Genomic DNA, 13,087 nt, shown 5'->3' with positions numbered 1-13,087 from the left:
CGGTTAGGGAACACTGTTTTGCAGCGTCAAGGAGTGGTGTTTAATGCAGTGGTTCACAAACCTTTTCATGTCAAGGACCCCCAAATTGATATATATTTGGCCACGGAACCCCATCTGAAAAAGTGTTGTGCCAGGGACCCTTAGAAGAGAAGACTTGTGTTAGAAAATTACTTTCAAGAGTTTTCAAAAATAGCAGCGTGGCGCAAAGTGAAGCGCTGTGAGCTTGTATATCTATTTTGAAATAGCCAAGGTAACACATTTTGCTGGGGACCCCCTGAAACCCCTCCAAGGACCCCTTGGACGGTAAGTTGGACCCCACTTTGACAACCAATGATTTAATGTACTCATCTCCTGCACAATGTTGACTAGTATTCAATATTCAACGTTTTCCCTCATTGATAATGACTGTACATTACCTACACAAATTATTAATAAAACAATAGTTTTGTGGTTAGCATTGTTTTGGCCATTATTATTGCTTTTTTTTTCTCTCCACACTCTCTTACACCAGTGGTGGAAAGTACATTTACTCAAGTACTTAAGTACAATTTTGAGGTATTTTTTACTTTACTGGAGTATTTCCAATTTTCTGTACTTTTACTTCTACTCCACTAGCTCAGAATCAAATATTGTACTTTTACTCACAATGGTGATGCGACGCGAGCTTGTAGATCCACTATTTTCAAAGATTTTCATACATTTGAAAACTTGGGACATTCTGCACAATGAGTACTTTCTACTTTTGGTCCTTTAAGTACACTTTGATAATGCTTTTGTACTTTTGCTCAAGCAATTTCTGTATTACATATTTAATATGTCTACATAGCCGTATTGATACTTTTACATAAGTAAAACATTTGAGTACTTTTTCCACCACTGCTTTGCACCTGTAAACCTGTGATAATAACAATAACGTCGACTGTTGATTGTTTGGCCATTATTATTGCCACCTCTGTGTATTTTCTATACTCCGTCAATAGAGGGCACTGTTAGACAGACAAGTCTCATCCACGACTACCACCACATACCAGTGCATTGAGGTTCAAGTGTCACAAAGCATGGGTTAAACAGATAGAATGAATCCCCTGACTTGTCTTACAAAATCTACTTGATTAGCATGACAGCACTTGTCGCTGTCCCATCCTTCTGGTATTTCTAGAGGAAGTGTTGATATATGCTGGAAAGAATAGCAAATAGGTACATCCTGATGACCAGATAAGAAGATGCTGTCTAAACTTCAGATCAGGCCTTCTGAGTGTATAGCCTCCAGGCTAAATGGCTGTTTGTTGGTGCTATCCCAAGAGATACAGCCAGAGATAACATTGTTGTCTTTGTTGCATGCTGTCTCTCTGTCCTAAAAGGTGTCAGACAGTCTGATATCCTTTGCCATTACCTAACACTGGGTTTTGTCACGCTTTTCAAGATTACGTTTCAATCATTTGCACACATATTCGTTTGTTCCATACCTTTGTGTTCCTTTGTTCCTATCATAGCTACATTTTGATTTAGGGTTAACAGCACAGTAACATAAAACAATGAAATAGACAATAGACAAATAGACAACAATTAAACAGCTTTTCAGGGTTAGAAATAGAAGAAGAAGACATATGAATAAATAGAAGCTCTTCTCTCCTTCACTTGTAATAACATTTTTTGACAAAGAGGCTGATAGTGCATTCCAGAGATGTTGGGGGTAGGGAGCTGGAGACATCTGACTCAGTGAAAAACACACAAGCAAACACACACACAGCTCGGCACATTAATCCCCAAACTGTGTGTCTGTAGACAAAGGCAGTGTGCGTGTGTGTGCCCACTGGGGACTGCATGCATGTTACGGAGATAATGAAACGGATTTGTGTGTGTGTGTGTGTGTGTGTGTGTGTGTGTGTGTGTGTGTGTGTGTGTGTGTGTGTGTGTGTGTGTGTGTGTGTCGGGGGGGGGGGGGGGGGGGGGGCACGGGACATGTCCGAATCTTTTCCTTGAGCCCATTCCCACTGCAGAACTTTTCCTGGGAACAAATACCTACACACCCTGACCCAGCCTTACGTTCACATATAGAGCCCACTTCAGCCACACACATGCACACGCACACACACGCACACACACACACACACACACACACACACACACACACACACACACACACACACACACACACACACACACACACACACACACACGGCTTGACCAGCAATAAATCAACTACTGTACATTGAGGTAGGTGACTATAGGGAGGAAAACCCCTGTCTTTCTCATTGCCCACCTCTTCTTCACTCTTACGCACTCCCTTTTTCTCTGAGAATTCTTCCATGACAGCACACAGAATACATAGATTCCCCCCCCCCCCCCACCCCCCTCTTCTCTCACAACTTGTATTCTCTCTCTCGGTGCCTTTATACTCTGCCTCTCTCTCTCTCTCCCACAACCATGGGTTGTGTCCTTGGGATTAACTTTAAGGCAATGACGATGTTGTGGGCATCCGTCTCTCCTTCACTTGTTGACAAATGGCTAAAGGGAGAGGCCAGACACATTATGTCATAGGTGTTGAAATGGTTAACACCATGCTGGCATGATTGCTAGCCAAGGGTCAGTGTTGCCAGATTCTGTGAGAGATACAAGCAACCAGGTCTAGGAAAACCAGCCCAAAAGAAGCGACTATGGGCCACATGAGCACTTTAACATATACATCAGCTATTTGAAAATAGCAGATCTACAAGCTCACAACGCGTCGCGATGCGACGCGTTGTGAGCTTGTAGATCGGCTATTTTCAAATAAAATCTTGCGGGGAAATTAGAATAAGTAGATCTGGCAACCCTGGCCAGGGTGCAGACCTATGTAGTGTGCTGCGTGCGCTCCACTGCAGTGTGCAGAATTGAGTTTTGCCATATATTTGTATGTGAACTTGTAGATCAAATATTTTCGTGCGCCATTTCACAAAAGGGGGACCACAGCCAGAAGCTATGGCTATTTGGGGATCCTTGTCAAGGAAACATTTGGGAACCCCTGAATTAGGCCACATGATTCTTTCAATACACTGTCTCTTGATGTGTTTGGTCATTATACCTGATATCGATCACCTTCATATTTCTTGTTCGAGAATTCACTTCACGTATTCATTCGTGCTGCTCTCTTGGCCAGGTCTCTCTTGGAAAGGAGATTTTAATCTCAATGAGACTTTTACCTGGTTAAATAAAGGATACGATATGACCACTAGATATTACATTTGTTTGTCTTCTTCGGCAAGGCAACATTCACTGAGATTTACAGTCCCGCAGTCTCAAAATTGTGCTGCAAAACCTGTAGAAGACAAAGTCACCACTCACGCGTCATCATAATTGCTGCAGTCTGAACATAGATTTGTTTATTATTATGTCTGTGACATTTGAATATTCACATTGATATATCTTCAGCCAACATCTCTCAGTGCTTTTAACACTAACCCATACAAAACCCATATTCATTAGTGCCATACCAATGCATGCAACTGATGATGGCCTTTGTGGATTTTCATAAGATTTTGAAGACAAATGTAACAGAAAAAAGGTGGCAGTTGCTATTAAAACATCACTCATAGCTTTGATTGTTCATGATGCTTATCTACTCACATTCCTAATAATCGCTAATCCTCACTGACAGGCGGGAGACTGTGTTGGGGTTTTGACATGTCAGAACATGTCTGCACAAATGACATAAAATAGATGGTTACAATTCTAAAAGAACAAAAAGGTGCAGCTTGTCAGTATGGAATCCTGTGAAACATACAAAATACGCAAAAGGTGAGAGGTTTACAATAATAACATGACACATTATGCTGCTTAGCAATACAGTTTTCCATCAACACTGTATCTTAAAGCCAATAAATAAATCAACAAACTAAAAAGGTTTAGGTTTTGCATTCTCCATTGATTTCACAATTCAAGACATAACATTGTAGCACCATTTACTGTAAGAGCACGGAAAAAGCCCAGTGCATACAAGCTGTCCTTGACCCTTCTTGTATTAAGAGTTCTCTTATGTCTGATGAGGTTCACAACAGTTGTTTGCTTTTTTTGTTTGCATGACACCAGTAACATTCAGCCACTGTCCAAATGTAAAAGAAGCCCACTTTGATCCATCCCAGCTTGTCCTAACCAAGTCTTCAATCAAAATGCATTGTCTATTGTGCTTCTTTCGTACAGCCGTCGTCCTATATAGGCTCCAGATTACCAATGTACCCCCTTTGTCAGGTCTGTAAACGTAGTAATGAATTGCACTGTAGATAAGGGCTTATCATCATCACTTCATATCTTGCCAGGTAGCTCTGCTTGAGTGAATACTGTAGTTTTCCCTCTTGGCCAGTAAAGGATTTCCTTTTGCCTTACTGGGAGACGTTTGGTACTCTTCTGTGTGTATCTTGGACAAAAAAAGTTGTATTTCACACATCACTCCTTTTCACCTTTTAATCAAGATAGCTGTTTTCCTGCTTTCTTCCCACGACTCCCTCCTTTATTTATGTTGTCCTGATCACGTTCCTGTTAAGACACCTGCTGTCAGGTTTGAGCTCTTGCGTCAGGATGTCCGGCATCGCTTGGAGAAGAAAGGGCACTTCAACGCTCTTTCAGTTCCATTGAAACGTTTTTTTTGTCTTTCAGTGCTTGCCAAATGCTCAATGAAAAAAACTGTCTTTACAAGCATGGACATCAAACATAGTCTTTGCGTCTGCCTAACCGTCAGCACTGAAGACAGATGTCAGATGTCCCAATTATAGGTTTGAATGTGAGCAGGATTTGCAGCACTGCTTGCCGTAGAACTTGTGGTTGCAGACTCCATGTTGGGGGACCAGGTAACACCAGTTGAAGTAATCTTTGCATACCAAGTCTGTTGAAATACAAAGGGAAAACATTTGAAGAGCTTATTTCACGTTCAGTACATCAACAATGAAAGGGACATGTGTTATTTCAAAGCAAGCACTTACAAATACTTTAAAAAACGCCTGTATTCCCTGTATTACACTGTATACTGTATTTTCTGTATTACATTATCCATGACTTTTAACCCATTAAGACCTGAGGTTGATTCTACAAAATGTCTTCTAAATCCTTTTTTGGAAAAAAACGTATGTTACTATGTCAGCGGTTCTCAAACTTTTTCATGTCAAGGACCCCCAAAATGATATGTATTTGGCCGCGGAGCCCCATCTCAAAATATTTTGTTCCAGGGACCCCCAGAAGCAAAGATCTGAGTTACAAATGTTCGCTTAAAAAAAAGTTTATACTCAAAGATTTGCACAAATTTTCTCGATTTTTCAAAAATAGCAGATCTACAAGCTCATAGCGCGGCACTCGGTGCCGCGCTATGAGCTTGTATATCTGCTATTATTGAATAGCTAAAGTGTAAAACAATGCTTTTTTTTAATCTCAAATCAAAAAGTGACACAGATTAATGGGTTAAGTTCTGTTAAACACAACTGTAGGAATCGTAGTTTTAAATTGTAGTCCGGTATGTATGAATTAGTGCACATTTTTATTGAACTACAGTATCTCAGTACCTTTCTTCTCTGGCTGTGGGCAGAAGTTGGTGTTACAGGCCTGGGACATGGCAGGTTTCTGGTGAAGGGTGCACCCAGAGGAGGGTTTCCCCTGGGCCAAACACTGGACCGTCCTGGCCTGCACCCCTCCTCCACATGTCACCGTGCACTGTGGAAAAGCAAAGGCTTTAATGAGGGACATGGCAACAGGCAGACACTAGTTTTAACAGAATAAGGGCTCCATCTTTTTAGACTATCTATGGTGTAGGGCGCAATTGCGTTGGGGGTGTGTCCTCATGTTCATGTCCTCCTCCTGTAGCCTAATAACTCATGTCCAAGAGACATATGATATCTGTGATATCACCTTAATAATCATATGCTCATACTCAGCTAGGAATTTCTTTAAAGCTACTTATTACTGTAAAGAATGACGGACAGCTGCGCACTTTATGTGTCAGGAGCCCTGCATTTTAGATGACCCATTACTGCTGCACGTTGAGCATGAGACAGGTAAAGAAAGCCAGGAGCCTATCGATTTATGACATTCCTACGTGACGAGAGGTATCTGAACATGTTTATAATTTGAAATAAACTGCTTATTGAATAAACTGCATGAAGTTTTTAGACTCTGGTCTTCAAAGATGTACAAAGACATTATTCTTATAATTATTCACGACACGTTCTTATTGTCGTGCTGTCACTTCAACATCTACCATGTTGAACATGAGTGTTGTTGTTGAATTCAGATGGATTTTGATCACAAGCACTTGTCAAGCAGTGTGCGTGCATTGCAAACCCGCCTGGCGCCTACATAGGCGCGCATCTTCATAATGGTCTCTCTAAATAGTAAGGAAATGCCTGTGCTGTCACTACGCCAGATTTAAGACCAGCTTCGGGCTGGGTCTAAGTGCAATCACTTATAACTTTTCTCACTGTGCCTAAGATAGAAATGCACCAAGACCACACCTCATTTCAAGAGTGTGTGTGTCAAATGTCAAGGTCACTTGTCAATTTCAAATGTGTGTGTGTGTGTAAACTGAAGGCCACGTGTTGGGGGGAGCACTTGGGAAGTGATTGATTGCACAATTCAAAAACATGTCACAGGTGATGGTAATTTAAGGGAATTTACCTGGGACCAAGGAGATGAGTACCAATCTGGCTGAGGCAGAGGTTGAGGCAGAGGTTGAGGCAGAGGTTGGGGAGGGCGGTAGTGGTGATAGGTACTCCAGGGGTGGGCTGCTGGGGTGGTACGGGAGGGGCAGTCAGCCATGACACAGGGCCTCTGGACCTCTACAGAGGGCTTGGGGACATGGTGGCACTTCTTGGCTGCCAGTTCTCTGTACTTCCCTGCAGTGTCCTGTTTTTAGTTTTTTGTAAGGGTAAAAGGGGGGGAGGGTAAAGACAACGAAAGACAGTCTGTGTAAGATGTCATCAGCCATTCAAATATTCTTCTGAATAAGCCTGTACTCACATAATATGCCAAAAAGTCAGTATATAATTATTTAACTTATATCTGAGACACACAAAGTAGCATAACATTACCTTCTCTGCACATTTGATGAAGCGCATCTGAGAGCCACGACCACAGGTTACTGAACACTGGAGAATAAAAGGAGAGAGGGGAAAAGAGAAAAACAGAGATTGTTTTATTGTTCTGACAGAGAAATCCTAATCACAATGCACAAATGTTCCCCACTGACGACATCCTGACTCAAAAGGAACATGCTCTCTCCTCCACTATTCATTTTTGATCCAGCCATCCTGCCTAAATAACTGGCTCTACCGCCTGCAATGTTTAAATAATCGTAACAGAAAGAAGTGCCTGTTAAAGAAACTACAGACTTACTTCCTGCCATGTGGAGACGAACCACTGGACTTTACGTTGTTTCTGGCAACGTTTGACGAAACACGAGTCTTGACTGGCAGGTTTCTGCAGGCCCACACAGGAACTGTCCGGCAGTGTGTGCGTTCGGCTGTTGGGGTTTGTGTTCGTGCACAGCACTGTTCTCTTCCTCAGGCCCTTTCCGCACTTGCGTGAGCACTGCAAAGCACAAAATAAAGGTTTCAGGGTTTTCTTTCTTTTCCCCCAGTTTGGCTTCCATACTGTCTCCCAACAATGAGGTAGCGTCCTTCCCTTGATTTAAATGTCTTTCCCGGGACATTACCAGGATATGGCCATTGTGGTTATATGCACACATAACCATACAGCCTAGAGATCATTACCAAATCCTTGAGACTGTTTCACGTCAGCCAATTAATATGCATCCTATGGGATGAATCAACTCGCAGAGCTAAAGGTCTACAAAGCGACACACACTCCTCTGAGTCATAGACACCTTTGGAAGAATGGAGAGGAAGTGATAAAGTGAGCCGGACATGGTTTATAGCAGCTAGTTAGGGACATTTTGAGGAAGATGACCTCATTCACATTTACATTTTCATGCCTCAGCCATGGCCCGAGGCGTTATGTTTTCGGGGTTGTCCGTCTACGGCACTCATGTACATCTGTATGTCCGTCCCAAACTCATGAGCATCATATGGGGCGGCCATAGCTGAGTGGTTAGTGAGCCCGCCTAGGGAACCAGCTGGCCCTGGTTGCCCCAGGTTCGATTCCAGGCTATCCCAGCATATGTGCCGATGATATGAAATTTGTCCCTGAGCAAGACTCTTAACCCCAATTGCTCACAGGTTCTCATTGGAAACAAGACCGCAAGGACTTTCATGAACGACCTGTTAAAAGGAATTATCCTTTTATCCTTATATCACGGGAACGCCTTGAGGGAACTTCATGACATTTGGCACAACAAACGTTCACTTGGACTGGAAGTAGGTGGTCAAAGGTCATGGTCACTTTGACCTCACATAACATGTTCATTAGTTTCCCCTCGAAGTCTTCACAACATATACTATATCAGTCTGGACAGACATGGTTGTAACCGCGAGGCAGCATTTCTATTTTAACCAGGCGGTGAGCGCATGGTTGGTAAATTTAGATGGTTCACAAGGTTGGGATGGACGTACATACGGACGGACGGACCTACATACTGACGTACTGTACGCATGGATGGATGTATGGAGATACATACGGATGTATACTTACAGACCGAGTTGTAAATTGAGGCTATATAGGAAGTGACAGTTCATATGAATGGCCTGTAGTTTCGCTGTTTCACCCCTGCTGGTGTCAGAAGCAATTAGGCTACATTCAAGCGGATGGGTTTTTGCCGAACTTTACACTTGATTTTATTACCTTAATAAACATTGTCATAAAAACTATATGCTTCCAGTCACTAGTTTAAAGTCTTCTTTCAATCACCATGATATGTGTTTTGGTAAATTATGGTCCCATTTATTTTTAAATTGATGATAAAGTAGGGTATGCTGTAGGAGGGGCGTGGCTACCTTGTGATGATTTGATTGATAAGCTACACAACCAATAGCATTAATTCCCCACCCCCCGCTCTGGTCCCAACCAGTAGAATACATTTCCGAGTCCATAGGATATAGAGAGATGGCGGATTTGAAATTGCTGAAATTGCTGTCCATATTTTTTATGTCTATGTTACAGACGGACGTACTTTATGTACGGATATACAGACGGCAGGGTTGCCAGATCTGCTTATCATAATTTCCCCGCAATATTTTATTTGAAAATAGCCGATCTACAAGCTCACAACGCGTCGCATCGTGATGCGTTGTGAGCTTGTAGATCTGCTATTTTCAAATAGCTGATGTATATGTTAAAGTGCTCATGTGGCCCATAGTCGCTTCTTTTGGGCTGGTTTTCCTAGACCTGGTTGCTTGTTTCTCTCACAGAATCTGGCAACACTGCATACGGATGGTCAACCGGGAAAAAAATACTGCCTCCGTCCATGGCTGTGCGGTGAAGCACACACATTGACAGATCAACACCACCATAACGCATAGAGATGCAAATGTTCACCTGTGACCACGGCCCCGTGGTCCAAACCGGTGGACAGCCGTTTGTGCCGCAGGCCTGCCGTCTGGTCGGGGCGGGCTGGACACACTGAGGGTCAGGCAGGACGTCCACGTTGGTCTGGCTGGTCCTCTGGACACACTGGACCTGCCGCGTCTGCTCGCCTCCTCCACAGCTCCGGCTGCAACCCCCCCACTCCCCCACGGACCAGCTGCAACAACACAACACCACACATGACTGCTGAGTCAACACAGGAACACAGCTCCTCCATCACTTACACTCACTAGGGCACGGCTCTATCACAAACATATACATTCACTCCACTGTTGATTTCGTCGACTAAAACTATGACAAAAAAAGTTCGTCGACTACCTTTTTTTCATTGACGAAAACGAAATAAAAACGAAATAAAAACTAAGCTATGATGACTAAAACTATGACTAAATACATTGACAATTTTGTCAACAAATAAAAACTAGACAAAAATGTCAAGACAAGTCATTTTATGTTTGGTTGCCCTCGGGTGTTGCGCTCTGGAAAATAGCCGATCTACAAGCTCACAACACGTCGCGCTGCGACGCGTTGTGAGCTTGCAGATCGGCTATTTTCGGCATGCAGCTTGCTGAAAATGAGCTATTTCGATGCCATCAAGGCCTCCCAAAATATTTTGTTGTCGACTAAAATCTTATGATATTTAGTCGACTGAAGCTAGACTGAAACTAAAACCTTTCGGATGACTAAAATATGACTAAAACTAAATGAAATTGTATTCAAAAGACTATGACTGAAACTAAATCAAAATTTGCTGTCAAAATCAACACTGATTCACACACATACTGTACGTATAACAGAAGTACACCACTGTAGATCAGGGGTCTTTAAAGGTTTCATGACGTTCAGTTTTACCACACATTAAAAGTCTTTGTCATGGTCCTTCAAACGTGTATAGAAAGTTTTAACAAAAAATTCCACTCCATTGATCCATGGCAGGTGTTTTTCTCTCACATTTCTAAAGCCTTTTCAACTGCAATGAAAAAAGAAATATTTGCCTGCGGGTGTCGCTGGTGAGGGATTTTGCCTGTCAATCATCGCCTCTGCTCCGCCCCCCCCAAAGGAAAGGATAGGGGAGGGGAGGGGCGAGGAGGACAGTGGGCGGGATTAATCGGCTGTGACCTCACTGCCGAAGGGCCAAGCTCAGATTACTTTTCAGCCTAATTATTCAGAAAACCCCAGACCACAGAAAATCCACTGAATGTTCAAAGTTCAGATTTTTTGGGTGTAATTGAGGTCATAAAACCCCCCAAAAAACATTAAAAAAAAAAAAAGTGAAAATGAATGTCATAGAACCTTTAACGTTTTTGAGCCCAAGGGCCCCCTAGCTAAGAGAGAGACGAAGCAGGGACCCCTACATTGCATAACATTGTGTTGCAGATTAAACTTTTTCATTGTTTTCATATAGCTTCATTGACTATCATCATTCAGTGCTGTGTAAATGAATGTTTTTGTGTTCAAATTCAGACATTTAACCACTTAAAAATAAATACTTAGTACTCGATTTGCTCCTCCCCCCCCCCCCCCCCACACCAAACCTCTTTGCCGAAAATAGCCTATCTACAAGCGCAGCGCGAGGCGTTGTAAACCAGCAGCTCCTCAATCATTTTATTCCTGGTGGTGAGCTTTCACTTTTATGAGATGAGGACCAACTGGAATGATAATTCACCTCGCTTGTATTGTATTCCCTGAGTGTTTAACTGTCAGCAGAGACAAAATATAGATCCCTAGTAAGATGTTGTGATAAGACGGTGCACATTATCAAATTATGAAACGGGTTCATAGTGGATGAAATAGCTATGGAGCAATGGAAAGAAGAGTATGCCGCATCACTGACTATAGCTGTCTGGCTTACTCAATGGGACTCTGTACCAGGTCTCACACATAGTATTGTTGGCATGAGATGACAATATAGAATGTTGCTGCAAGGCCTTGCAAAGGGATCAGGGCTCGAGGCATTTGTTGATGGCTGAACTGCTTCAGAGCAAGTTGGAACAGCCCGAACACCATGCTTTCAAACTGTAACCTACACTGGATTCCCCCCCCCCCCCACTGCAAAACTTTAAACCCCCTCCCCTAGTCACCTATACTTGGCCTTAATCTTGATGATCTTTTTCACATCTTACCTTGCCCCAAAGCCACACAAATTCCTTTCCTTTTTTTATGCAAATCTTTGCTTCTGGGGGTCCCTGGAACAAAATATTTTGAGATGGAGATCCGCGGCCAAATACATATCATCTTGGGGGTCCTTGACATGAAAAAGTTTGAGAACCACTGATATAGAAACATAAGTTTTTCAGAAAACTGTTGGGATTTAGAAGACATTGGTAGAATTGGACTCAGGTCTTAATGGGTTAAATATGTCATAGTGTATTGTACAATGACACAACATGTGGTGCTTTGAACACATCTTTAGCACAGGAGGATATGCACATGTTCAGCTACTGCAGGAAAGTCTTTCTCTAGATTGTGAGCAGGAAAGCTAAACATCTAAATCACCCCTAATCCCTGAGCGCCCCATTCCCTCGTCCCTTTCAATCTGCCTCACGCATTCTTCACAACCTTTTTTGCATCCATCCCAAAAGCCAACTATCATCCTCATAAAAAAATGTTACCCCCAAAGTACCCTTTAACCCATTAAAACCAGGAACGCATCTGTGTAACCACTTTAACCATTATTTTACACGTTGGCTTTTCAATGAGCTTGTAGATCTGCTATTTTTGAAAAATCGTGAACATTTGTGCAAATCATTGAATATATATATATATTTTTTTTAAGCGAACTTTTTTAAACTAATCTTTGCTTCTGGGGGGGTCCCTGGAACAAAATATTTCGAGATGGGGGTCCGCGGTCAAATACATTTAATTTTGGGGGTCCTTGACATGAAAAAAGTTTGAGAATCACTGATTATAGCAACATACGTTTTTTTCAAAAAAGAAGTTAGGATTTAGAAGACATTTGTAGAATTCCCCAAAAGCAAAGATTTTTCAAAAGATTGCAGATCTACAAGCTCATAGCGCGGCACTCTATGAGCTTGTATATCTGCTATTTTTGAATAGCCAAAACATGAACGATGATGCTTTCCCGGTCTTAATGGGTTAAAAACTTGCACACGCCCCCAGCCGCTTCAGATCTACCCCAAACAACCCAACACGTTTCTGTCAGCACGTACGGCTGTATATATACACGGCCTAAGCGTTATGCGTATTGATTCAGTGCATCAGGGGTTTGGAATGCTCTATATAAAGAGGACGAGCACAGTATAGCTCTGAGCGAGCGTTATGAGTGTAAATAAATATAGGAGGAGAAATTCCATCTGTTCTTATGGACTCTTATATCACCGATAGAGACACGAACAGCAAGGCCTTTAGTTTAACCCATTCAGACCCGGGAACGCATCTGTGTGTCATTTTAAGATTTCTTTGGGCTATTCAAAAATAGCAGATCTACAAGCTCATAGCGCGGCACCGAGTGCCGCGCTATGAGCTTGTAGATCTGCTATTTTTTGAAAATTCGTGAAAATGTGTGCAAATCTTTGAATATATATATATTTTTAAAGAAAATATTTTATTGCAAATCTTTGCTTCTGGG

At 42.3% G+C, this 13,087-nt stretch overlaps 1 protein-coding gene across 1 annotated transcript in view; it reads right to left on the bottom strand.

The window, feature by feature from the left end:
- Positions 1-3,505: 3,505 nt before the first annotated feature.
- adamts16 (ADAM metallopeptidase with thrombospondin type 1 motif, 16) overlaps positions 3,506-13,087 on the bottom strand; it is a gene marked incomplete at its 5' end in the record, with an annotated part of 92,384 nt that continues 82,802 nt past the window's right edge. Inside the window, 6 exons of the mRNA XM_080425910.1 lie at positions 3,506-4,858; positions 5,529-5,676; positions 6,637-6,864; positions 7,050-7,106; positions 7,354-7,548; positions 9,451-9,655. Of these exons, the coding sequence (XP_080282036.1) occupies positions 4,743-4,858; positions 5,529-5,676; positions 6,637-6,864; positions 7,050-7,106; positions 7,354-7,548; positions 9,451-9,655 (949 nt within the window). The 3' untranslated portion in view covers positions 3,506-4,742. The remainder of the gene's footprint in view (positions 4,859-5,528; positions 5,677-6,636; positions 6,865-7,049; positions 7,107-7,353; positions 7,549-9,450; positions 9,656-13,087) is intronic.

This window comes from Gymnoscopelus braueri, assembly GCF_963280865.1.
Source record: "Gymnoscopelus braueri genome assembly, chromosome: 4".
NCBI classification, from domain to species: domain Eukaryota; kingdom Metazoa; phylum Chordata; class Actinopteri; order Myctophiformes; family Myctophidae; genus Gymnoscopelus; species Gymnoscopelus braueri.
This window is presented reverse-complemented; position numbering and strand designations above follow the sequence as displayed.